Source organism: Felis catus, chromosome F1 (genome assembly GCF_018350175.1).
Source record: "Felis catus isolate Fca126 chromosome F1, F.catus_Fca126_mat1.0, whole genome shotgun sequence".
NCBI lineage: Eukaryota > Metazoa > Chordata > Mammalia > Carnivora > Felidae > Felis > Felis catus.
The window spans coordinates 57,647,086-57,674,278 of record NC_058384.1 but is presented as its reverse complement, the minus strand read 5'-3'; the positions used below and the strand labels follow the sequence as shown (position 1 = coordinate 57,674,278).

Sequence of the window (27,193 nt, the reverse complement as noted above, 5' to 3'; positions counted from 1 at the left end):
AAAATCAATAAACATCAAAAAAACCTTTTTTTAAAGATCATGGTATAAAGGGAGTATATGTGTATGGTCAGAAGCAATAAGACCCTAGGGTAGTTCTGCTTAAAGCAGTAGGAGGTGGGGCGCCTGGGTGGCTCAGTCGGTTGAGCGGCCGACTTTGGCTCAGGTCAGGATCTCACAGTCCGTGAGTTCGAGCCCCACGTCGGGCTCTGTGCCGACAGCTCGGAGCTTGGAGTCTGCTTCCGATTCTGGGTCTCCCTCTCTCTCTGCCCCTCCCCCGCTCATGCCCTGTCTCCCTCTCTCTGTCAAAAGTAAATAAACATTTAAAAAATAATAATAATACAAATAAAGTAGTAGGAGGCAGCTCTAGCTGAGAGGTTGCAGGGAAAGGTAAAGCTAACAGATGGAAAGATAGTGCCCCTCCCTGGTGCGGAGGGCATCCTGGAGCACTTGTGTGGTGTCGTAAGGCCAGGACTAGAGTCTGCGTCCGCCCCGCCAACCCTGATCCCCGCCATCCATCCGTGAATGCAGGTTTGGAAAATGAGTCCAGAGGGAAGGAAGGCTTCTCCCCAAGGTCCGCCACAATAGCGAAGCTGGCCTAAGACGCTCTCTCCACACCTCCTTTCACCTTTAAGCCTCAGTCCCACCCTTCAGCCCCAGTCAGAGGGATGAGAGAAAAGACAAGAGGAAGCATCCCAAGACAGGCCTCCTCCATGTGGCTGGGCCTTCTCGGGAGGGCACCATTCCTGCTAATCATGATTCCTTGCCCTGGCTGGTGCTCCCTCTAGAGATCTAGAGGTCAGAGCAGATTTCTTGAGAGGGGGTCAGGTATAGAGTGTAGGGGAGGGCAGCGTCGAGCAGAATCCTTCATTTTAGGTCCCGCACATCCCATGAGCTGCTGGGCCTGTGAAGAAAGCCCGAAGGGAGGTATGCGGGACTTCCCAGAGTCACCGGTCCAAGAAATGCCTTTTCAGGAGCGTCCCTGCAGGCAAACTTTCAGGGTTTCACGGACCAACAAGACCTAGGGCAGCGTCGTGTTCGGGGGTGGCACCAGCGCCCTGGCTAGACCTACAGTCGCGGCCTGGTGTGAGAGCCTCTCCGGCACATCTGAGGGACTCTCCGCCGTCATGGGCCGCTCCAACTTGTCACCCTATCAGAGTCCTGGGGTCGCGTGCCTGGTGCTCCAGCCTGCCATTACTGTGGGTCACAGCCTCACAGACGGCTTCCCAAAGTCACAAGCTGGGCCGGCCTCCGCACGGTCTCACCAAACTGGCCGCGATCCCCGAGCGCACCTCCTCACCCAGCCCCTGCATCCCTAAGGGCAGAAAGAGAGGAGGAGGGGATCTCTCGGTGCCAGACAACTGCCCGATTTCCAGCGTGCCTAGCCTGATTTCTGTCTGCCCTTGCGTGTACACGTCGCTGCTTCTGTCTCCTGGGCGTGCAGCTCCCACTTTTTCTGTGGAACAACCATGAACGTGAGCCTTTGAGCAGCCTGCCCGGGGCCTCTCTCAAACTCCCCTTCTCAGCATCTCCAGCTCTTGGCTGCTAATTCTCTGCTGCGATGAAAGCATAAATTGCCACCTAGAATGAAACACAACACCCAGCAGGAGTGGACGTTCTGGCCTGACCTCGAATGTCCATCGCCCACGGCGGTAAGACCGTTCTGAGGGTCTGTGACGGTCTCTAATCCTGATCCTATATTTCAAGTGGAATTGTGTGCAACTGGTCAGTATCCAACACAAACGAGGCATCAGCCCAGCCTTTGGCATGAACCAACTCATTAAATATAAAATCAACACAAGTAAATGGCTCTTAAATCTCACTGACACAAAGCTTGGCAGGTCCTCTGAGATTCTAGGGGTCATTGGAACTTCCCTCTCCAGACAGGAATCTTCCTCCCACCCTGAGGGGCAGAAGGGGACCCCCGACAAACGATGGTGTCCGCACGCCCCCTCCATTCGAGGGCTGCTCTGCACCACAGACAACGACAGGGTCTGCAGGAAGTGTGGCCTTTGACACAGAATGGGTCGCTGGGGAAGTGGATGTTACTATTTACAAAGGGCTAGAAATTCAGGCGAAGGCATTCAGCTTGCCACCGATCACAAATCCCTAGGAACAGCTACCGAACCAACCTTGAGTTTGTCACTGGTGCGTAACTATTGGCTGTTCTCAGAGTCAGTCTTCACATGGTTTCTTAACTCCCGGCTGCATTGCACCACGCGTTCCCAAGGTCCCATTCGTAACGTTCCTTGCCGAACTCTTATTTTTTTTTTAACGTTTTTTTTTTTTTTTTTTTTTTTTAATTTTTGGGACAGAGAGAGATAGAGCATGAATGGGGGAGGGGCAGAGAGAGAGGGAGACACAGAATGGGAAACAGGCTCCAGGCTCTGAGCCATCAGCCCAGAGCCTGATGCGGGACTCGAACTCACGGACCGCGAGATCGTGACCTGGCTGAAATCAGACGCTTAACCGACTGCGCCACCCAGGCGCCCCACCGAACTCTTATTTTTGCCTCAGTCTACCTGTAGTTTCAGCACAAAGTGGATTTATAAGGGGAAGGTGACGGGCCAGGTGACCCGACCGATCGCTTTCGCTCTCTGCTTCGTGCCAAGGGTGCAGAAAACAAATTGCAGCGAATCACCGACCAGAAAACACACATAGATGCACCTGTTGACTTCCAAGGTTACCTCGGAGCTGGGCCAGATTCCAGTGATTACTAACCTCTTTTATAAAACCGACGTGGAGAACGCACAGCTTTTGGTGAAAAGCATGTTTGCTTGCCAGCCCATCAGAGATGGGTGTTCGCCTGGGGAAGCTGTGTGTGAGCAGCTCCATCTGTAAGAGACCCAGCTCCGGTCGGGCGGCACAATTACCGGCTTCGCCCATTCACATCAGTCAGGCTTCAAAGTCCAATTTTTGTGCCAAGAAGTTAGTAAGACCTGAAGCGAGTTAGAGTAGCTTCCGTTTATTTACAGTTTGGGAACATTTTTTCACGATTTAGTCAGCTTCCTAAGGACAAAACAGCAGTGAAGGATATGGTTCCTCAGCTCTTTGAGCTAAATCATTAGAAAGTAGAAAGATTAGATAGCGGTTTTTAATGAACTGACATGATTTCCTCTTCTCCTTCGAAAGGTTTTCAGCGGCCCATTCCAAATCACAAAATCACGCTTCTTCTCATCCACAGACTCCAGAACTTTCTCACCCTGAATTTGAGGAGGAGCACCCAGCCATGAGTTGATGAGACCAGCAAGGATCCCAGGGGGCTTTGTGACAACAGAGCCACCCTCCTGAGAGCTTTTAGGAAATCAAATACAGCTAAGAAGCAGAGAGTACCTGGAGGGTGTCCCCACTTCCTTTAAAAAAAAAAAATCAGGGATAGAAAATTAAAACCCAATCACAGGTATTTTTTTTTTTTTCAATCTTTTCCACAGCATGGGCTAAGCTATCATTCACCACCACCAGGGGGCGACATCTTTCCGCTTCTTTTTGCTCATCCGCCAAGAGGGGCGCCACTATTTCACTGGGCAACATTTCACAGCGTCTCAGACAACAGCAAACCGGCGGTCTTCCCCTCTCTGGGGCTACCGCCCACTCTCCTATGTTGGTAAAAACGTTTGGATCACTAATGAGATGTACTTGACATTTGTCTCAAGACAAGGAAGTCTGTGTCCGTCTTGCTTTCCACGTGTTGCCTGTGGGCGTCTGCCAGCAATGGCTGTTCTCAATGGTTGACTTTGCACCATGACATTTCTGCTGTTCTACAGCCCAGAGGCACTGCGTGCTATTGAAGGATCCATCCAATCCTGTGGACGTTGTCTGAGAAGAAGTGCCAGTTCCATGATGATCTATAAGAGGTTGACATCTTAAGTGTTTCCTGAAGATCGGGGTCTTTATGCCTCCTCAAAACGTAGTCCAGGGCTTGAGGAGAAAAGGATGTGACACTCCAGCCTTATCTGAGGAGCTATGTCATTTCCATTGCATTCTTCCAGAACATTCTTCACACTTCCCCACTCTTCCTCTTTCTCTTCTCTTTCCTCCAGAGTGGTAATGAGACGATGGAGGTTAGCCCTCTGGATAGGTGAATGGAAAAGGGGAACAGATTCCACAATCACAGTTAAACAAGGGATTTCGGTGTTCTGCCTTGTCATTTAAGTGCCTTGCGGATGTCCTACTAAGCTCCCAAGGACTTATTTCTTTGCCTTGTGCACTGGGACCCTGGGAAGGACTGAGGCACAAAGAAGTCTAAAAGGCAAAAAAAAAAAAAAAAAAAAAAAACCGGAAGTCACAGACCCAAAGAAAATGCTGAGGTATCGGTTCCACAGGCGTGCTTCCCAGCGTCTCTGACGATATCTTTTTTCAAGGTATCTGATATTCCAGGACAGGATCCCTGTCACTGGCCCAGCAGGTACACAGGATCTCCCACTCTGACTGTCCCTGGGTTTTCCAGAACAAAATACTGCCCAAAGAGAGGCGATTTTCCGTATAGCTTTTGCTCAGAAGGGTCACACAGGCGATAACTGCAACGGGAGAAAGAGCATGATGAGTCTTGGCCGAACGAAGCAAGAGCTCAAATGGCCTCTTGGTTCTTGTCAGCTGAAGTCAATGCCCACCCCCCTCCCCCACCCTGTCCCCAACCCACAGCCAACCGGGGGCCCGGCTCCAGACAGCACCAACCCCATCAAAGTCTGACAGGACGGCGCCTCCTGGAGTCGTGCGGGGAGCAGCCCACCCGGAGCACAAACCCTGAAAGGCACCCAGCCCCCCACATCTTTTCTCCATGGAATGTTCCCTCGGACGGCCTTACCAGATGAGGCACTCGGGACGTTCAGACACCCTTTACCAGCTTCCTTTGCCCCAGGCGGCTCTCCTCCCGGCTCCCCGGCTCCCCCACGTCTGTCCCTAGAACCGCCAGTCCTACCAGCCCCTGGGCGTGGAGCCCCGGGGTCATCTAGTCCACCTTGCCCCTCACTTTCCGCCTCTTGTCCCTAGCTGCCAAGTCCTGAGCTTCTTCCTGCGCCATGGCCTCGCCTTGGCTCACTGTTTCTCCGGCCTGCCCTCGGCAGGCTCGGACCATTGTGACAACTTCCCAACCCATCTCTTTTCCTCGTTCTCTGACCGCCACCCCTCCCCCCCCCAGGCTTCCAATTCATGGTTGGGACGAAGCTATGCCACTTCCTTCCTTTTGCTCTGGTCTTGTCGTTCCCAGGCCCAGAAACTGTCAATGGCTCCCCGGTGCCTAAAGATAGCATTCCAACTCTTCAGCGGGGCATGCAAGGCTCTCTACCTGGCCCCAGCAGCTTCTCCAAGCCTGTCACCCCTCTGCCCTTTACATGAACCTGTGTAGCTCTCCAATGGACTACTAAATGTCCTTTTTTTTTTTTTTTTTTTAATGGAGGGGAGGGGCAGAGAGACAGAGGGAGAGAGAGACTCTTAAGCAGGGCCCATGCTCAGCACAGAGCCTGACTCGGGCGGCGGGGCGTGATCCCACGGCCCTGGGATCATGACCTGAGCCGAAATCAAGAGTCGGAGGCTTAACTGACTGAGCCACTCAGGTGTCCTTTCTCCATGTCTTTTTATCTTGCTTTGCATTTTACTGGCTCAGAGACTCCTGTGGGACACCACTCCTCGTCCACCTCCCCGTGCGTTATAATTCTACCTTTTCCTCAAGGCCTAACTCAAATGCCACATCTCCTAAGAAGGAAGCCCAGGATCCCCCAGCCGGGAGTATCTTTCCCACCCTTGATTTTCCCTGCCGGCTCCTGGAACATTCACATGCCTTGTCCTATAGTCAGGGCACACGTCTATTTGTCTGCAAGATTGGGGGGGGGGGGAGTCCCCGGAGAGCAGGGACTGTGGCGAACTCCCTTTTACTGCTCACAGGTCACCAGTGACCCACAATCATTTGTTGAATGGATGAATGTGTTGGTGAGCAAAACCCTCTAGTCGAATCAGTATGAACATCTTCGTCAGGCCGAAAACACGAGCAGCACAGGGGCAGATGTGTGGGAATAACTTGGCGAGATTCTCCCCCTACCCCCCTGAACCGGGAGAAAGTTTTCCTCCAGTTTCGCACTTAAGCTAACTCCAATTTTACATCACCTTTTTATTTAAAACATTTTTTTTATTTTCTTTTTTTTTATTTAAAATTTTTTTTTCAACGTTTTATTTATTTTTGAGACAGAGAGAGACAGAGCATGAACGGGGGAGGGGCAGAGAGAGAGGGAGACACAGAATCGGAAACAGGCTCCAGGCTCTGAGCCATCAGCCCAGAGCCTGACGCGGGGCTCGAACTCATGGACCGTGAGATCGTGACCTGGCTGAAGTCGGACGCTTAACCGACTGCGCCACCCAGGCGCCCCTTAAAACATTTTTTCAGAGAGAGGGAGAGAGGGAGGACAGATGGGAGCAGGGGAGAGGGGCAGAGAGAGAGAGAGAGAGAGAGAGAGAATCTCAAGCAGGCTCCCCACTCAGTGCAGAGCCTGATGTGGGGCTCGATCCCACGACCCTGGGATCATGACCTGAGTCGAAATCGAGAGTCGGATGCTCAACAATCAACTGAGCCACCCAGGCGCTCCAAAACATTTTGATAGAAAACATTAATTTTATTTACAGTGCTTTAAAAAGAAAAGAAAAACAAAACATTTGTGGCAAGCGGGTCCTAATTTCGTTCATCGGATCAGAGGGGGCAGATGAGCCACTGGAGAGGATCAAACCCAGAGGCCCCTCGCCAGGCTGCAGGCACCTTGCCTGACCGGCTCACTGCCAAGGGCGCCTGAGAACCGAGGTCTGGCCCCTCCACCCACAGTCACTAGGCTTCCTACCCAAGATGCGACTGATCCTTGGTCATCTATATTCCTTGCGAGTGTGGACACAGGCCTGGAAAAACTGAGTGGGTTGCTATTAAGTCTTCTACACAAAGGTTTGGCCATTCATGGGTTTCACCTGCCTTCTCCCAACAATCACTCACATATGCACTCACTCCCCCCACGAGGTAACTTAGAGTGCAGGGCCCCTTGCAGGCCGGCCCCTCAAACAGCGCAAAACGGGGCAAGAAAGTTGGTTTGTACAAGCGCAGGTTTGGTCACCTGGTTCGCAGGCGGCAGTCCATTTCGGCGCCTGGGAATCGAAACAGGAAGCGCTGTGGCAGCGGTTGAGCCCTCCAGGGCTCCCCTACAACCCTCCCCCACTCTTGTCCCACCTTCAGGTCCCTTTAACACGGTCCCCCCCCCCCCTCCCCGCAGGGACGCGGGAAGACCCCATAAACGAGTTCATCGGCGACCCCTTGTGGGCATGAGTGGGTACTGCAAGCGGTCTGCAAATTCATGTGCACACCGAGCTTTGTTCGACAGGCGGCAAACTGAGTGCTGTATCTTGTGGGGATCGCCTACGATTTTTCTTCCCCGAATATGTACTTTTTGGTGGGGATTAATAAATTACAAACGCATTTAAAGGTTCCTTTCTTAATGCATTTTCCTTTTTTCATGAGTAGGGAACCTACAACTTCTCTAACGAGCAGGAGGTCCAAGCCCCCGTGATTAACTTCAACAGAGGTCTCCAAACTGCAAGGGTAAGTGTGACTGGAAACGCTGCCACCTGTAAAGTACGTGCACCGGTGCCGGCTGCTGCCCATTATCACTCTGCCCGGTCTGCTCATTTACTGGTCAATGCCCAGGCGGTGGCTACAAGCATGGTCTCTGGTCACCTCTGGGTCCCCACCTTGGGGCACAGGCCACTTCTGAGACCTCACAATCCACTACCTCAATGGCCAGGGTAAGAATTAAACAGCACTGGGGGACACCTGGTGGGCTCGGTCGGTCAAGTCTCCACGACTTCAGCTCAGGTCATGATCTCAGGGTTCCTGAGTTCGAGCCCCACGACAGGCTCTGGGCTGACAGCTCAGAGCCTGGAGCCTGCTTCGGATTCTGTGTCTCCCTCTCTCTCTCTGTCCCTCCCCGACTCACGCTCTCTCTCTCTCTCTCTCTCTCAAAATATAAATAAATGTTTAAAGAAACCTTTTTTTTTTTTAAGAAAAGAATAGTTCCATCTCCATATTTTCCCACCTCCCCTCCTCCTCTGTGCCGCCCGCTCTGAACTTTTCGCAGGCAAGGGCTCCCCTGGGTTTGGCCCACGGATGGTCCGCAGCGCCTGACCTATTTCTTCTCTCGTTGCTCTGCCACCTGCATTCTGCCAGAGGGCGCCAGGCCTCCGGGGGTGAGGCTGGCAGACAGGTCTCCCCGCTGGGGACCAGCAGGCACCACACCCCGGGGCACCTGAGGACACGGCAAAACGCAAAGCAGTCTGGCGTCGGAGCGACCTGCCCGAGAGCGGGGAAGGTGTTCTGGACGCTACTGTTTGCTTTGCTTCGCTTCCCGTGATTTACGTCCCGAGGCCGGGCCTCTCTCTTCCAGATTTATGGCCACCTGTCCCGGGGAGAGCATAAATTACTACCTCTATGGCAGCTCCAATCCCCGTCAGAGACAGGGAAAGACACCTAGGTGGGCTGCTCCCTCTCCGGGGGGATTAGGAGCCATGGGGGGTTTGGGGGGTGCTGGGCTGCAGAAAGCCTGCAGACTATTGGGAGAGCTGTGCTGGTTCCCGCGACCCCCGCCTGCTTGTCCTCACTCCGTGTGGGGGTCAATTATCCTCCTCTAAACACAGATTCCCGATGCAGGAGGCTGTTCCCACCAACAGAGACACTTCCTAAATCCAGAGGGAGGGGGTGACAGACACCAAGTCACGTGATGGGGGGAGAGAGAGAGAGAGAGAGAGAGAGAGAGAGAACAGGATGCACAGAAAAAGGGTGAGGGTCAATTCCTACAATCGCTCAGCTGGTCTGCACACAGAATCATCCAGATCTGTCCTACCCAGTTTGTTTCAGAGGGAAGATCACCCATGGCCTGCACGAGAGGGGGACCGGCCGACGCTCGGGACAGCTGGCCGCAGAGCCGGGTTCCCGGCTCCCCGGACAGGGCTCTTTCCTGGGCCACCTGCCCCTCTCCGGGCAGCTCCTTTACCGCCACAGGAAGTAGGAAGACCAAGTTCTGTTTTGTTCTGCCGCTGAATGAGTGAGTGCGTTTGGAGGCATAGCTGGTCTGTCGTTGCTGCTTCTCAAAACCCCACCCCCCTAACTAATATTCCAACGCACATAGTATTTATTATTACAGCTCCCAAACATGCACACAAGTTAAAAGAGTTTTATAGCGAATACCCACTTACTCATCCCCTGGACACTACATGTAACACTTTACTGTATTTCTTTCATCACATTTTATCCATCCCTCAATTCATTATATGTACATTTTTGCATTTGCAAATAATTCGCGGACATCAGTGGACTTCACCTCTACACAGCTCAGCTGGCATATCATGTCCTAGAGTTAAAATTTTCGTTACTTTTTCTGGGGTGGGGGGGAAATGTACATGCAGTGAAATATACAAATCTCAAGTATGCTAGGATATTACGTTCTTCTTTAAAGTTTATTTTATTTTTGAGAGAGAGAGACAGCGCACAAGTGGGAGAGGGGCAGAGAGAGAGAATCCCAAGCAGACTCCGTGCTCACAGTCCAGAGCCCCCCACGGGGCTCGATCTCACGAACCCTGAGACCATTACCTGAGCCAAAATCAAGAGCTGGATGCTTAACCAACTGAGCCACTCAGATGCCTCTATCATATTAAGTTCTTAATATTAGGTAATAAATATTAAGTTAAAGTGAGAAAGTTAATTAATGTTGTTTTGAGCACTGAGGAATCCACAGTGCCCCTCAAAATGATGAGAGCTGCCTTGGGCTGTCTGTACCTCTCTTGGAATGTTCCTGCAACTCTACACCCAGCAGTGGGAACCCAGGTGAAAAGCAGCCATTTGCTATTCACTTCAAGAATACCTCTCCCGGGGCGCCTGGGTGGCTCAGCCGAAGCGTCCGACTTCGGCTCAGGTCATGTCGTGGTTTGTGAGTTCAAGCCCCACGTCGGGCACTGTGCTGACAGCTCAGAGCCTGGAGCCTGCTTCAGACTCTGTGTCTCCCTCTCTCTCTGCCCTTCCCCCACTCACATTCTGTGTCCCTCTCCCTCAAAAATAAATAAACATTTAAAAAGAATTTTAAAGACTGCATATAAAAATATTTTTTTCTCATAATTCCATCACCACAAGAGCACCTCCATTCATGTTTTTGTTTATAAATTTCTAGTCCTGGGGGCGCCTGGGTAGCTCGCTTGGTTGAGTGTCCAACTCTCAATGTCAACTCAGGTCACGATCCCAGGGTCATGGGATTAAGCCCCATGTCAGGCTCCAGGTTAAGCATGGAGCCTGCTTGGAATTCTCTCTCTCTCTCTCTCTCTCTCTCCCCCTCCCTCCCTCTGCCCCTCTCCCCCACTCACTCTGTCTCTCTAAAGGAAACAAAAAACAAAACAAAACCTTCCAGCCCTTTATTTACTCATGTGCCTTTATATATTTTAAAAAGTAAAATCAAATAAAAAAATGAAAATACGTGCTATTTTGTTATCAGCTTTTAAAACTCGGTGTTATTTTAACTATCTTTCGATGCCATTTAAACTTATCTCTGTAACTGTATCTTTCACTTAAAATGTTTTATTATGAATACTTTAAAGTTAACATAAAAGTAGAAATGCTGATGGGGCACCTGGGTGGCTCAGTTGGTTGAGCGTCTGACTTTGGCTCTGGTCATGATCTCACGGTTCGTGAGTTCGAGCCCCACATCACGCTCACTGCTGTCAGCCCAGAGCCTGCTTCAAATCTTCTGTTCCCCTCTCTCTGCCCCTCCCCCCACTCTGTGTGTGTGTGTGTGTGTGTGTGTGTGTGTGTGTGTGTCTCAAAAATAAATACACATTAAAAAAAAAGGAGAAATGCTGCTATGAATGCCCATATAATTATCACCCAGATTCTATTTATCAAAGTTTTGACACAATTTTCCATGTGACATTGTGTGTGTGTGTGTGTGCTGTAGTAATACACAGCACATCCCAGACATCATGTCATTTCCCCTACTTACTTCAACACCCTTCTCCAAAATATATGTATCTATCTTATATCACAGTGCCATTATCACACCTAATAAACATTTGGTATCATCAAATACTCAGTTCCAAATTCGTCAAAATATCTAAACGGTGCACTTCTTAAATCGGTTCCTTTGAATCATGAATTCTAAATGAGAAATATAATTATTTATGCAAGGAGACATTCTGGGAACCATGGCACCCAGGAATATCTCCCCAATTACCCAGTCACTAGGACCCCCCTCGGCTTCAAGACTGTGTGTTCGTGCTATTTTCACTGCTTCCCAGAGACATTAAGGTGCCTGCTCCTACCTCTTCAGGGTCTCCAGCGGCTCCTTCCTGCTCATGACGCCAGTGTCCGGGTCCACCGTGGTTAAAATGCACCTGGACACACACACACACACAGCATCATACAAGGGACAAAGCAGGCTGACCTCGGCCCTCCCACCGTCTCCACTCCGGGGGTGGAAGGAAGTGCCTTACCTGGAACAAGCCGTTACTCTTTTCAGTATGACATCACCAATAAGAAGCTCATCCCAAGAATCCTACGGGGACAAAGCACGAAATTCATAGGGGCACTTCCAAGTCTTAGCTGTGACACATCTGTGTAGGGACTTCGCATGAGCTGACACCTAATGAAGCCACTTATACCATAGATGGGAGACTTTTACACCAGCCCCGAGAAGCCACACACCCTCCTGTCCTCTCTCTGCCTATGACAGTTCATGCCCCTATAGTGAAATGCTCCCTCTGCTCTCACTGATAAAACTGCAGTCGAAATTCATCTCCCTGGGCGCCTGGGTGACTCAGCCGGTTAAGCGTCCAACTGCAGCTCAGATCATGATCTCGTGGTTCATGAGTTCAAGCCCCGCGTCTGGAGCCTGCATCAGATTCTGTGTCTCCCTCTCTCTCTCTGCCCCCCTGCCACTTGTGCTCTCTCTAAAAAATAAATAAATACACTTAAAAAAAAAAAAAAAAGAAACTCACCTTCCTGACTGATCCCATTGGACTCAAGGAGGAGCGAATGGAGGGGTTGGGATTGACAGAGGGTGTGGGTGACAGAAAGGATATGGACAGGGGGTCACTCTAAACTATGCATGCCTCTGCTGGACCTAGATCCTTAGGGCACTGATACGTTCACCTTGTATCATCTCCCTTTGCAGATACAAACAAATCAAGAGTACCCCCACACCCTTATGCGCTCCACCGCAGGGAGCTTCTTAGGCATTTGCCCACAGCCTGGGTCACTGGTGCCTACTTTTCAGGACAAATAAAATCAATGGACTAGCACCCCCTCGAATCCAGCAGGGGAGACAGGGCATACACACAAGAAAAGTTAATGATCAATATATTTTTGAGGGTTCCAGAAAATTCGAGAGAAAGCAAAACTTGGAGAAACCCACGCTGTGCGTGGGTTTAACTACACAGGCAAGAATTGACCTGGAGGTTTTAGAAGCACAAGCCCTCAGGCTGCTCTGGTCAGGGGAGGTTTTAAGGAAAAGATAGGATTTGAATGGAACCTTCCAGAACAGAGACTTTGGAAGGCACAAAAGAAGGGTGAGGAGACTGGGGAAATAATTAGAAGGAAGACACTGAAGAGACACAGAACATCTAATCATAGTCCTGAACTTCTTACCCTGGGAGAGAAGTGCCAGCTGCCTCAGGGCTGAAGACAAAAATTCATGAGCTAAAACCAACCTGCCCTCTCCGGTGTGATCACAAGCCAGAGACCTGGAGACTCAGAAATTTAACTCTCGGAGTGTATATCATTCTTGCTATATGTATTGCAGCTGGTTTTTTAATGTTCTTATTTATTTTTGAGAGAGAGAGAGAGCGCGCACAAGTGGGGGAGGGGCAGAGAGAGAGGGGGAGGTATTGCAGCTTTTAAGCATTAAATGGGTCTCTTAACCGCAGGTCCACAAAAGCTGGGCCCCTGGGGTTAGAGAAGCCCCAGCCTGTTCTGTGTGTGTTTGTCCACCAGGGGGCACCATGGTCATAAAAAACATAAAAGATCCAAGAAAAGAGAAATGTGGGCTCTGTTAGGAAATTAATTAATTACTAATTAATTTATGTGCACTAGAAACTGTTGGGGATCGAGTCACAGATAAATAAGGTAAAAAATTCCATAATAAGGAAAGCCAGAGATGTAAGCGGGTCCAAGCCCTGAGCCCTGTTACACTCGGGCCTTGAGCAGACCCCTAGCGGCCCTGTCATCTCCCATTCCGTCGGGCCTAACAACATCCTTGTGGTCACCTAACACCCTGCATTCACCACCTTCGTTGCCTGTCTTGCTGGCCTGTTCACAATCTGATCGCCTTAGGAGAAACAACCATGTTTCTTCAATCCTGTTTTCCACAGTGCAGGGGACCCAGTGGGACTAACTCATCGTGCAATGAGTGACATACGACTGTAGTCAGTTAAGTGTCCAACTCTTGGTTTCAGTTCAGGTCATGATCTCATGGTTTCGTGAGTTTGAGCCCTGCATGGGGTGCCACCCTGACAGCATGGAGCCTGTTTGGGACTCTCTGTCTTCCTCTCTCTCTGCCCCTCTCCCACTCGGCTGTCTCGGTCTCTCTCAAAATAGATAAATAAACTTAAAAAAAAAAAAAAGAGTGACATGTTATTATAAAATGAGCTCAGCCAATTTAAAATGTGAAATGTTCCCAGCTAGGAAACACTCAGAGTTATAAAGAAATGAAGGCCTCTAAAACAAGATTCAGTTCAAACAAATGTAAATCTGAGGTCCTACTCTGAGAGAGCTGTCTCTGCTCATTTTATCTACATCTGACCATCTCAGAACTTTGGGGCAGGAAACGTCATCAACATGACCCAGGGCACAAGGATCGCAAAGGGGAAGGAAGCTTAAAGTTGGTCACGGTTGGGGGAATGCCTCAGTCAGGCTCCTTCACTCTGATTATAGGAAAGAGACCATCCCCCACCTGTCTATGACACTTTCTAAGAGCTTTTCCACAGATTGGTATAGACCTTGATTCTTACAGCTGCCATCAGGGGAGCTGAAATCATCTGCATTTTACAACTGCAAGAAGCAAAGGCCTTGAGGGGTTCAAGGACTTGTCCAGGGCCAAACAGCCACTTATTGAAGCAGGTGGATTCAAACCCAGGTGTCCCAACCTCACGTATGCCCCTTAGAATGTTCAGAGTTCCTTTGGCACATGGTACTGTCTGGGTTCAAGACCCAGCTCCTCCACTTTGTGCCATGGGATAGCCTCAGGCGAGCCAGGTCACCTCCCCAGGCCTCTCCCTTCCTCCTTATAAAAAGGGAATATGACCTTCACCTCCCCAGGCTGCAAAGCACAGTGTGAGCATTAGGTGGAAGCCACCACCCTTTTCCTTTTTCTGAGAAGGAAAACCCTCAGGAGAAACTGCTTTCCTGGCCTCAACTGGTACAAGACAAATATCAATGAGACGATCAAAAGCAACCAACACTGATTTTTCCCTCTTGTCTGTGTCCAGCTGAACTGTGCTGGATGTGAACAAGGACAGATGAGCTCCCTTGTCACAGTGGAACGTGGAGGGACAGCCCAGGGCAGGCTCTCGGGGACAGCACACGTTCCCCGCCTTATACTAGAAGCTGACCTGCCATCTTTGGAAAGCGTGGCATGTTTAGAGCGTTTAACGTAAAACATCAGAAGTGGATTTGGAGGTACTTTTACTGCCCGTCACTGACTGATACTGCACTTATACTTTTTACGAGTCACCTTAGCCAACCTGACCCTTTGACAAACCCGTAAGGTAATCCTAGGCAGAAAGGATCACTCCATTCTCCAGGCAGGTACACAAGCCTGCACAGAGTCATGTAGGGGCCAGCAAGGAAGCTGGAGGCGGACCTCAGAGCCTCGGGTTTGAGTGTGGGCTTCAGTTTCCTAGATTGCTTCTTTCAGCACACCTAGCTCCATCCTCACAGTAAGACGGAAAGGCAGAATCCGTCTCCCTGAGTATAAGGGAGTAAGACTCAGTCACTTGGACTCAGTTCTTCCCCTGCCCTTTACCTCCACTTTCCATCTACAAACACCCACCACCAGAACTCTGGAATTCCCATCTGGGAGCTGGTGCCTCTGTCAAGTACCCACATCTGGATGGTTGCCACTCACCAAGCCTCTAGGCCACCGACCTCTGCCTTCATGGTCAACAAGGGAAAGAACCAATGAAATATCCAAAGACAATGACAAAGGTAAATCTGCTGCCAGAATCATGTGACACCGTGGAAGCCCTTCATGCTAAGCCACAGTGCAGGCATCTGAGGGCAGATTGACAGTGGCACTGGAAGAATTTTATAGGCCATCCAGCTGGGGAACCCCACCCCCGACGCTGCAGCAGCCATACTGTAAATGCCTATCTTTCCCCAGGGACCATCAGTTGAACAGGAAAGCTAACTTCAACAAGACATGAGTATACCCTGCCTTTGTTCCATGGCCCACACACATCACATATTTTATGCTACGTAAATTTGGCTCAAAAACCAATCTACCTACTGGGAATTATGCTGAGAAGTCTCAGACCCTGAACTGCTCCCTGTACACCAGCACCTCCACTTCATCTATATCTGTGTCCTCCGTGCTGATGTCTGAACTAATCAGGTGCTCAAGAACTCGAAAAACTGAATGGACCAGCATACCACCAATAATGCATGAATCCTTTGGAACAATCTAAAGCAACATCAAAGAATTTCATACCTTAAAAAGAAAAAAAAAGTTAAATCCAAGGAAAGGGCAAAGGAAAGCAACCTGTTACCTCTGCATAGACACCACACCCTGAAATGACGATATTGGGCCTGAAGTTAGCCACTTTAACTTTCTTCTCCAGCCTGGAGTTGAGATCTGCCAAAGATGCCTCAGAGAGAATCAAGAACGGGCTGGCATCTGAGTACGCAATCTGGGAAGGAAACAGAAGTGGTTAGAACGTGGCACACAGAGGTCATATGTGGTTAGTTCCTGGAACCCTCCCCTCCCCAGTTCCCAGGGGAACACACACACACACACACACACACACACACACACACAGTATTTCTAAGTATTTCTTTAGTTCTTTATATAGAAAAGTCACAGTGGTTCAGAAGTCTTAAAGAGCCTTGCAGATAATAGGAATTACATGATGGAATGAAAAAAAAAACGTGGCCTTGGGATCCTAAAGCTGCCACTGGCCAAGTCCCCTTGAGGAAGTCACTCCACCTTTCTAAGGCTCAACTTCTCCAGTGCTGATGAGCTTCATGACCTCATTATGGATGATAAAAATATTCCCTGATTCCACGGATACCTATTTTGATGCCTCCTGCAAATCAACATCAAGTACTTTTACTGACCATATATGTAATTTATTTTAACGGCCGTAGGAATTGTGCTACCAACCCCTCCTTTTACCATGAATCCTTACATTCCTATAAGGGTCAACTTAGTCACTTTAAGTCTGTGGATCTCCATGCCCACACTCGTTGGCCCAACCGCGATCTGACCATTGCAATCACACCGTAAAAAGGTTGAGCTCCACATACAATTACAGAATAGAATGGAAAAGTTTTGAAACCCTGTTGGCACTGGAAGGCTTACATAAATAGGAAGGTAGATGGCCATCAGGAAAATGCAAGAGTCCCCCAAATCAAGAAACACAGAGGAAGTTCCCAAAGGAAGGGCTTTAATTTTGCCTGTTCCTTAGAATCCCCAGCTGCTGTTCAGGCCAAGCTTCCTGGGAGCTGCCTGGCAAAATGACAGAGCAGAGCTCAGCGACATGCTGCCCTGCTGATGGGCTGCACATGACTGCTGTGCACTCCTGAGGAAGCCTGCCTTCCACAGGACACACCGAAGGCCAAAGCCAAGGAATGCTCCTCTGACCTGGTCTGTGGGCTGGAACACATCCATTATTTGGTGAGAACTTCTTGGTCGCATGTGAGGCTCATAGTGCACCAGGCGGTAGGGCTGTGTCTTCAGGAAGCTAGTAATCCACTGGGCCGCAGCCTCCCCACAGTCTCTGCCCTCGATCTCCAGGCCGTGCACTCTGCAGGGAGCGGCAGGAGTAAAGACTGGTCATGGCTCTGAAAACACGGGACACCCTACCATGTCCTACACATATCAAAAAGCTGTGATGTCTTGGGGCAGCTGGGTGGCTCAGTCAGTTGAGCATCCGACTCTTGATTTCAGCTCAGGTCGTGATGCTAAGGTGGTGGGATCAAGTTCCATGTCGGACTCCATGCTGAGAATGCAGCCTGCTTAAGATTCTCTCTCTCTCTGTCTCTCTCTCTCTCTCCCTCTGCCCTTCACCTACTCATGCTCTCTCTCTCTCAAATTAAAAATTTAAAAGAAAGAAGAAGAAGAAGAAGAAGAAGAAGAAGAAGAAGAAGAAGAAGAAAGAAGAAGAAGGAGGAGGAGGAGGAGGAGGAGGAGGAGGAGGAGGAGAAGGAGAAGGAGAAGAAAGAAAAGCTGTGATGTCACTGTGATTCTTTAATTATCAGGAAACATGATTTTAGCCTGGTCCTGCCTCTGAACCACTGTGTAAACACAAATGAAGTCACAGTTTCCAGCCTTGCTTTATCCAGGTTTACAATAGAATGATACATGCCTGTGCCTCCCTATCTGGAAGGAATGCACGGGAGAATAAAATCAGATCGGATGTTTGAAAAGATACTGAGTTCTCCAGAGGAAAACAAATGCATCAGTATCAAGTAAACTCAAAATTACTACAAAATCTGGTTCACGCAGCTGGATAGCAGCCAGAAGTCTTTATTAATAGGGTCCAGCTATATTTTACCAGTATGATGATAATACAACTAGACTCAGCAATGTATGTGAAAATGTTCTATAAAATCTTTTTTTTTTTAATTTTTTTTTTCAACGTTTATTTATTTTTGGGACAGAGAGAGACAGAGCATGAACGGGGGAGGAGCAGAGAGAGAGGGAGACACAGAATCGGAAACAGGCTCCAGGCTCTGAGCCATCAGCCCAGAGCCCGACGCGGGGCTCGAACTCACGCACTGCGAGATCGTGACCTGGCTGAAGTCGGACGCTTAACCGACTGCGCCACCCAGGCACCCCTCTATAAAATCTAAAACAGTATAGATAATACTCATAATCTAATTTGGGAGCACCTTGGGTGACTCAGTCAGTTAAGCACCTTGGTTTCAGCTTGAGTCATGATCTCACAGTTCAGGGGATCAGGCCCTGCGTGGGGCTCCGTGCTGATAGCATGGAGCCTGCTTGGGATTCTCCCTCTCCCTCTGTCTCTGCCCCGTCCCTACTTGCAGGCTCTCTCTCTCTCTGTCTCTCTCAAAATAAATAAGCTTAAAAATAATAAAATCAAATTAATTAATTAAATTAATTAAACTAAAAAGATAAAATTTGCATCAAAACATGTCCCATTATAAAACAATATCAGGGGGCACCTGGGTGGCTCAGCCGGTTGGGCGTCCGACTTCAGCTCAGGTCGTAATCTCACAGTTTGTGGGTTTGAGCCCATGTCGGACTCTGTGCTGACAGCCCAGAGCCTGGAGCCTGCTTTGGATTCCACGTCTCCCTCTCTCTCTGCCCCTCCCCTGCTCTCACTCTGTCTCTCAAAAATAAATAAACATTTAAAAAAAATTTTTTTAAATAATAACAATAATAGGGACCCCTGGGGTGGCTCAGTCAGTTAAGCGTCCAACTTTAGCTCAGGTCGTGATCTCACAGTTCGTGGGTTCGAGCCCCGAGTCGGGCTCTCTCTATGCTGACAGCTCAGAGCCTGGGGCCCACTTCAGATTTTGTGTCTCCCTCTCTGTCTGCCCCTCCCCTACTTGCATTCTGTCTCTCTCTGTCTCTCAAAAACAAATTAACTTAAATAAATAAATAAATAAATAAATAAATAAATAAATAAAATAATAATCTAATTTGATTTGACTGCTACTAATAAGCATAGGATTTGAAGTCTCCCCCACTCTCCCTGATATACAGCATGCAGGACAGTATGGGAGTTATACGTATCCCACAGCTGCAGAGAGGAAAAAAACACTTCGGATAGGCCAGTGTTTCTAAAGTGGAGGACCACTGCTACTGTGGGTATTCAAGACAATGGTAGTACTTGGGTACAACAGGAAAGAATGGTGAACTGCACAGGGAGAAAGTAATTCTACTCAGTTTCATGATAGGAAGTCCCGAACGTCCAGCAACACGTGATAATAATCTCTTTCTAAAAAGGAAAAACAGACCTCAGGTCCAGAAACCTCTACGGGCAATAATTTCTAGCTAGAATTAGGTAACATTCCATTTGTAGCATATTTATTATTTCAGTTAACTCCTCCACCTGGAAAGTTGTCTAGGTATCCCTATACGGTTCCCTTTTTAAATAAATGCATTTAACGTTTGTTTGTTTTTAAGCTGAATCAATTGGAAGGAAAACATTACGTAAATACAGTTGACCCTTGAACAACATGGAGGTTAGAGGTGCCAACCCCCCACGCAGTCAAAAATCCACCTAGAACTGATGACTCCTCCAAAATGTAACTACGCAGAGCCAACTGTTGACTAGAAGTTCCACAGTAACGTAAACAGTTGATGGGCACATATTTTGTGTGCTCTATGTATTACATACCATATTCCTTCAATACAGTAAACTAGAGAAAAGAAAATACTAAGAAAATCTTAAAGAGGAAATGCATTTACAGTGCTGTACTGTATGTATTGAAAACAATTGCATGTAAGTGGACGTGCAGAGTTCAAACCTGTATTGTTCAAGGTTCAACCGTGAGAGAGGTGGTCTGTGACCAGCATGAATCACGGTTGTGTTGTGCAAATGCCCGACGTTTGAGAAAGAGGAGTCAGGTAGACCTACTTGGGTGTGAATCCTGTTCCCACAAATGACAAGCCCAGTGACCTTGGAGGATATTTCTTACTGTGCCTTAGTTTCTTCATCTATAAAATGGGGATATGGGAATGCAAGCTGGTGCAGACACTCTGGAAAACAGTACGGAGGTTCCTCAAAAAATATGGAGGTTCCGAAAAATAGAACTACCCTACGACCCAGCAATTGCACTACTAGGCATTTGTCCAAGGGATACAGGTGTGCTGTTTTGAAGGGACACATGCACCCCCATGTTTATAGCAGCACTATCAACAATAGCCAAAGTATGGAAAGAGCCCAAATGTCCATCGACGGATGAATGGATAAAGGAGATGTGGTATATATATGCAATGGAGTATTACTCGGCAATCAAAAAGAATGAAATCTTGCCATTTGCAACTACATGGATGGAACTGGAGGGTGAAATTATGCTAAGTGAAATTAGTCAGAGAAAGACAAAAATCATATGACTTCACTCATACGAGGACTTTAAGAGACAAAACAGATGAACATAAGGGAAGGGAAACAAAAATAATATAAAAACAGGGAGGGGGAAAAACATCAGAGACTCATAAATATAGAGAACAAACAGAGGGTTACTGGAGGGGTGGTGGGAGGGGGATGGGCTACATGGGGAAGGGGCACTGAGGCAGCTACTCCTGAAATCATTGTTGCACTAGACGCTAACTCATTTGGATGTAAATTTTAAAAAATAAAAAATAAAATTAAAAAATAATAAAAATAAAACAAAAACAAAAACAAAAAAAATAGTAAAACGGGGACAAAATCACAACCTTCTTCTGAGGGTCAGAGATAATCTATACAAATAGATACAAATCCCCCAAAACTATTCTCAGGTTTCGGGTGTGCTCAGTAGACGGTAGTAATCACGTTAGTTTTGTTTTATTGTTTTGTTTTGTCCAGTTATTTCAGGTTAGCTTTCTTCATTGCAGTCTCTTACGATCCTTCGTATTTCTGTGGTGTCGGTTGTAATGTCTCCTCTTTCATTTCTGATATCATCTGAGTCTGCTCTCATTTTAAAATGTTAAAATGCATATTAGGGGCGCCTGGGTGGCTCAGTCGGTTAAGCGGCCGACTTCGGCTCAGGTCATGATCTCGCAGTCCGTGAGTTCGAGCCCCGCGTCGGGCTCTGTGCTGACAGCTCGGAGCCTGGAGCCTGTTTCAGATTCTGTGTCTCCCTCTCTCTCTGACCCTCCCCCATTCATGCTCTGTCTCCCTCTGTCTCAAAAATAAATAAACATTAAAAAAAATTTTTTTTTAAATAAAAAATTAAAAAATGCATACTAGGACACCCTCAGGATGAAACAGTATGCTAACATAAAAACTGTTATTTTGAAGATTTTTAATAATATGAAAAGGTACACAACATATCAACTTAAGAATATGACATTAATCGTGTATTTTTATATTTTTATATTATTTTTACATTGTTTCTTTCCAAGTATGAGCTAGGAAGACAGAAAAGAAACATCGGAATATTATTTATAGTTACCTCACAGGTTTTTGTTGTCTCCTGTTTTTTTAGTTTAGCATTTTGCAATTTTTCAACAATGAATATGTATTATGTTTATAATAAAAAAATCATCAAAATTAAAATAAGAACATATCAGGTCTAAAACTCTACGACAGTGTCAAAACTATACTCATATTGCATCTTATAAACTTCTTGGGGTCTTCAGATACTTTTCAGCTAACTCGGATCTATATTTTTTTTGCTGTGATGTTACTTTCTGTGATAGGCTTGGACTACATAAAAACAAAATGCATTCACAATGCATTTTATTTTATTTTATTTTAATTTTTTTTAACGTTTACTTATTTTTGAGACAGAGAGAGACAGAGCATGAACGGGGGAGGGACAGAGAGAGAGGGAGACACAGAATCAGAAGCAGGCTCCAGGCTCTGAGCCATCAGCCCAGAGCCCGACGCGGGGCTCGAACTCACGGACCGCGAGATCGTGACCTGAGCTGAAGTTGGATGCTTAACCGACTGAGCCACCCAGGCACCCCACAATGCATTTTAATTCAACATGCAGAAACTGTGACAAGAGTAGAATTAGACCAAATTCTAATTTTCCCATAATGGGATAAAAAGTCAACTCTAGACATGAGCTCTCAGAAGCGAAGCTAGTTTTCCTACACTAATTGCTTCCTGGCAGTCCTTCTAATGTTGGGGAATGAGCCTCTGTACAGAGCGACCTCCTGGCTGAGTCTGTGCCCTCACTACATGCAGACCCCTGGGCATCTGTGGCTCAGATCACTCTTCTGGACGTAGGTGTCTTTTCTGTCTAGAACTTCCTTTCATTAGTACCAAATGTTCACAAAACATTTGCGACTTCATAGTTCACAAAAACACTTGCGACTTCTTTCCTAGGTGTGGAAGGTTCCCAGTCTTTCCAGGCAAAATAGGGCAAGTCCTACGGTAATGGTTGATCTAATCTCACCTCTTCCAGGACATTTTCCACTGTCACTCCCACCCCATTTTTGTCCTTTATCCTTATTTCTCTCTCGCTGACATGTGAATACGCTTTTTTCCCATGGTTTTCTACATAGGACTTCTACATAGGACTTCTCTGTCTCTCAGCCCCACACTAACACACATTTCTGAAGCTGCTTCCTTTTATTTTTAAGTTTATTTACTTATTTTGAGAGAGAGAGAGAGTGGGAGAGAGTGCATGTGCACACACAAGCAGGGGAGAGGCAGAGAGAGAGAGAGAGAGAGAGAGAGGGAGAGAGAGAGAGAATCCCAAGCACGCTCTGTGCTAAGCAGCACAGAGCCTGATGTGGGGCTCGATCCCAAGAACCGTGAGATCACAACCTGAGCCAAAATCAAGAGTCAGATGCTTAACAGACTGAGCTACCCAGCTGCCCCTTTTCCTTCTTTCCTTCTTTCCTTCTTTCTTTCTTTTTTTCTTCCTTCCTTCCTTCCTTCCTTCCTTCCTTCCTTCCTTCCTTCCTTCCTTTTTTTTTGAAGCTGCTTCCTTGTTCCTCTTTGTTTTACATCATCATGATGTTGAGGACTTGGCCCTACATACAGTATGTTCTCAATCAATGGTTAATTATCACCAGCATCTTTTTTTCAGGACTCCTCCTAGTTCACGCTCCCTCAAAACTGCGTGAATAAATACTCACGCAAGGAGTACGACATACCTTTCCCTTACCTGCACTTGTACACGGCATTTGTGGCAGGTGTCTTGATGGGCAACAGCAGGTCCTTCGTGTAGGCTGCACTGAGGGTCAGGGCATCGCCCTCACAAGTCACGGAAATCAGGACCAGACGGGGTTCCTGCCGAGCAGTGACCATGTTCCCCTTCTCGTTGACCACAAGCCAAAACCTGCCATGTTCAAAACCCAAGAGATGCGTGGCCCACTGTGAAAGGCATCCAGTCACTGCGGGAGCTCCGGTCGTGCACAGTCCTCTTTCATTTCCTCCCCGTAAGCCTGGTGTGTGTGAGTGTGTGTGTGTGTGTGTGCGCGCGCGCGTGTCTGTCTGTCTGTCCTAAACATCAACTCAACAGCACAGCAAGGCTGAGTCTGTCCCTTTATTTCAAAGGGTTTGGTAACCACTCAAGCATCCAATGTATATAATCTCTTCAGAACCTGCAGAGCTCCTTGATGGCACAGAAATCAAAGACGTTATACTTTCATCTCAACTGCGAGAAGGTCTGACCACTTTCGTTAAACGTGCCCCGAGAGACGACAGGAAACGATTTCCCAGAAAGACTTGAAGGGCACAAGGAAGGAAGCACAATAACGAGTTTGTGGCTCTATTGTTCTCAGAGCGTGGACTTCCGCAGAGAAGCAGACGAGGCCACCTCTACCTTGCCAAATCCACCCCCGCCTTTTAAAACATTAATGTTTCAATATTCAGGGCTGTGGATGCTGCAATTTGCTCAAAGGTCTAATTGTCACCATGGACGATATTTCTTCTAACCCAATACTCCTGACCTAGAGGTACTTCCAAGAAAAAAAAGATACATGGAGAGATCAAAGCAACAGGAAACTGTCTGGGGGGGCGGGGCGGGGCGGGGTGGGGGGAGCCATTCGTACGGGTTATTCCTCAGCTGCCAAGGAAGCTGAATATATTGACATTTTGATCATTTCTCACTGGGTCGAGTGACTACAGTTATAGAAGTGAGCTCGAGCTCTTGGAATCCACAGACGTAAGATTAAAAGACGGCAAATACATTAGGGCGTTAAAGCTCCTGTGCGCCACCCCCAGTGGGTCATCGTGGTTGAGATGTTTCAGCTACACGAGAAAAATAAGGTTAATGGAAGCCCTTCCCTGAACTGCCTATCTGCCCTCATCCTGGACCCAGTCAGAGCTCTGCGCTGCCCCAGATCCTTGCTCCCAGCACATGAATAGTCTTCTTCGTGTAATAATTCCTCCAGGTGATGATGGCAGTCTGATCTTTCTAAACTACAAATCTAGAAAATTCCGCCCCCCCCCCCCATGAAAAATCCCTCCATGGTTCCTGCTTTCAGGATAAAACCCTAAATCTTCAGCAAGGCAGGCAAGGCCCTTCATAACCAGCTGCTCACCAGCCATTCACAACCCCCTGCACCCTCACGCAGGCCAGCTTTTTAAATGTTTTTAATTGTGGTAAAATATACGCAACATTAAATGTCTGGCATGCTCCTCCGTATATCCAAAAGGATTGAAAACAGGGCAGATACGCATACCGTGATGTTCACAGAAGCAATGCTCACAACGCCGAAAGATGGAGGAAACAACCCAAGTGTCCATCAACAGAAAACAGATTTGTTTTCTTAAATGTGTTCTTAACTATCTTAGGTGCACAATTCTATGACCCTGGGTACCTTCACAATGTTATGCAACCATCACCACTATCTATTTCCAAAACTTTGTCGTCACCCCAAATAGAAACTTTGAACCCATTAAGCAATAACTCCCCCTTCTCTCTCCTCTCCCCTGACCCCCTGGGAAACTTCAATCCACATCCTGTCTCTATGAATTTGCCTACTGTAGATATTTCATATCATTAGAATCATATAATATTCGCCCTTTTGTGTCTGGCTGATTTCACCTAACATAATGCTTGTAAGATCTATGCTGCAGTGTGGATCAGAACTTCGTTCCTTTTTGTGGCTAAACACTATTCCCGGGTGCGTCTATACCACGTGTTGTTTATCCAGTCATCTGTTGATGGATATGTGGGTTGATTTCACCCTTGGGCTACTGTGGGTGATGCTGCAGTGAAGGCTGGTGTACTTGTATCTCCGTTTTCAGTCCCTTTCGGTCATTCCCTCAGAGGGCACTAGCCTTTCCCCCAGTATACCTTGCCCCCAAGTCCGGGGTTTTTACCCTCCTGGCCACCCCAGAGAGTTTCTGGGGCTCCTACTCTGTGCTCCCTGGCACTGGTCACACGGAGTCCGCTATGCCCCTCACTTCTCCTTCAGGCTTGCTGGTACCATGATGACAAAAATAGCGCCTGCCACAAATGCCAGCTCTTGTAATTATTTATTATCGTGTGAGCTCAGTAAATACTCTCAATCCGTACAGTACAACACCCTTTGCCTCCGGGGCCTACAAAACAAATTCAATACACTGGACCGTCTTTCGGAGTTGGTGACCTCTGTACAAACCATGAAATATCTAGGATTCTCGCCTTGCTTCCAGAAGCAAAGATGCAGAGCTCACCACTCACGTAGGTCGTGAATGGCCCTCCGCCTCTCTGCTGCAAGGCGGGGGGAGGGGCGGGGGCGGGCCACAGCCCTCCCCCCTGCCCAGCTCTGGGTTACTTGCAGGAGCTGAGGGCTCGTCTGGAAGGAAAGAGCTTGATGCGCAGCCTTAGTGAGGCCCCGGGCTGGCCTGCCGCCAGACCCGGAAGAGAACAAAGCCGCTCGCTCCGGGCCGTTGCAACCTTCGCGGAACCCCAGGAATGCACGCAGATCGTGACTACCCTGATAGGCCATTAATAAAACGACTCTTCACAAAGCACCCACGTGCTAAACAAAACGAGAGTCCTGGCTCCCCCGCTGGGTGGCGCGGAACCCCAGTTCCTTTGTTCATAAAAAGAGTGCTTGCGCGCATTAGGGAAACAGAGGCAATAGCACTTCTCCGGCCGCAAGAAGCTTAAGCTTCAACAGCTGTCCTTAGGGGCGCTCCACCTGGGTGCGCCCTTTGAGGGCTGCGCTCCGCCGCCCCAAGTTTCCCCCAAGTTCTCCAGAGACAGTTTAATGAAACTAATGTGGCGGGGACCAATCCCTGGAAGCTCGCCGCCTCTGCTAGATGGGGTTGAAGAAGTTGGCGGGCACGCGACAGACACCTGGGCGCCCCGACCACTGCTCGGCAGGAGCGCAGACGTGAAAGCGCCCGTGGGGGGTGGAAATGCAGCCGTCTCCGGGAAGCAGGTCGGGACACTTAGGCCCTGGGTCTCGGGCCCCTGGGGTCGGCTGTTGGGACGTAGTTGCCCCTCGTTCTCTTTGTCCTTACCCCATCGAAAGGGAAGGAAGGACCTGCTGGCGGACTCTGCAGACCGCCCCCGCCCCCGCCCGAAGCCCTCCCCGCGGAGCCCCGCCCGGCTCGGCCCTACCTGTCCCGCAGGTGGCCGCAGCGCAGCCCCAGGGCCGTGCACTCCGCCGCGCTCACCGCCACCCCCTTGCAGGACTTGACCGGGTAGATCCAGAGCTGCGCCACCGTGCCCACCTGCTGCAGCCGCCGGCGCCGCCTGGACCGCGCGCGGCGCCAGGCGACGGTCCCCAGCGCCACGGCGGCCAGTCCCAGCGCGGTCACCGCGAGCCAGCCGGGCCGGGGCTGCGCGGGGAGGCGCGACGCGGGGAGGCCGAGGCGGCCCAGGGCCGACGAGCCGGCGGCGCCCATGGCGGAGCGGGCGCGGGCGCGGGCGGCGACAGCTCCTGCGGGCCCTCCGCGGACGCCCAGCCGCCACCGGTCCGGAGAGCGGTCGCCGCCTGGTGCGGCCCTTGGCCCGGAGCCCAAAGGAAGGGCCGCTCCTGAACCCCTTCCGGGCCGCTCGCAGTATCGCACGACCTTCTACCGAGGGGTGGCCCCTGGGGCGCTGCGGTGGGAGGGGGTGGCCCCCTGCTGCAGGGTCCTCGCCCCACCGCCTCCTCCGCCTTCCGCCGCCTGCGGCTGCAAGGCGGTGCGCCTTCCCCCACGACCGCTACCGGTACAAGTGATCTCTTTATTTACGTATTTGTGGGTTTTTGTTAAACGTAAAATGGTCAGATACCAAGTTTGCAGGACAAAGCGTGATTTCTAAATTAGAAAGCAGGCAGCGGGGAGATCCCTGTCTTGGGGATAATGGAGGGCTGGCACGGAGTATCCGCTGACCTCCACCACCCTCCCCGCCTGCCAAGCA

General features: G+C 49.0%; 1 protein-coding gene across 1 annotated transcript; it reads right to left on the bottom strand.

Annotated features, from left to right (window-relative positions):
• Positions 1–2,946: 2,946 nt before the first annotated feature.
• MTARC1 (mitochondrial amidoxime reducing component 1) lies at positions 2,947–27,193 on the bottom strand. The gene is made up of 7 exons (XM_023247482.2): positions 26,408–27,193; positions 23,012–23,185; positions 16,857–17,019; positions 15,763–15,903; positions 11,494–11,555; positions 11,323–11,394; positions 2,947–4,514 (listed from the first exon to the last, which is right to left on the bottom strand). The coding sequence occupies exons 1-7, from the start codon at positions 26,692–26,694 to the stop codon at positions 4,388–4,390; spliced, it is 1,026 nt and encodes a 341-aa protein (XP_023103250.2). The 5' UTR covers positions 26,695–27,193; the 3' UTR covers positions 2,947–4,387.

What these genes read in the sequence shown, in the direction of transcription:
- MTARC1 (XM_023247482.2), bottom strand. Translation starts at nt 26,694, where the DNA reads ATGGGCGCCGCCGGCTCGTCGGCCCTGGGCCGCCTCGGCCTCCCCGCG. An exon ending in TGCGGCCACCTGCGGGACAG is followed by an intron (nt 23,186 to 26,407) that starts GTAGGGCCGAGC and finishes TGAACATGGCAG; the next exon opens with GTTTTGGCTTGTGGTCAACG. An exon ending in AGAGTAACGGCTTGTTCCAG is followed by an intron (nt 11,395 to 11,493) that starts GTAAGGCACTTC and finishes GTGTGTGTCCAG; the next exon opens with GTGCATTTTAACCACGGTGG.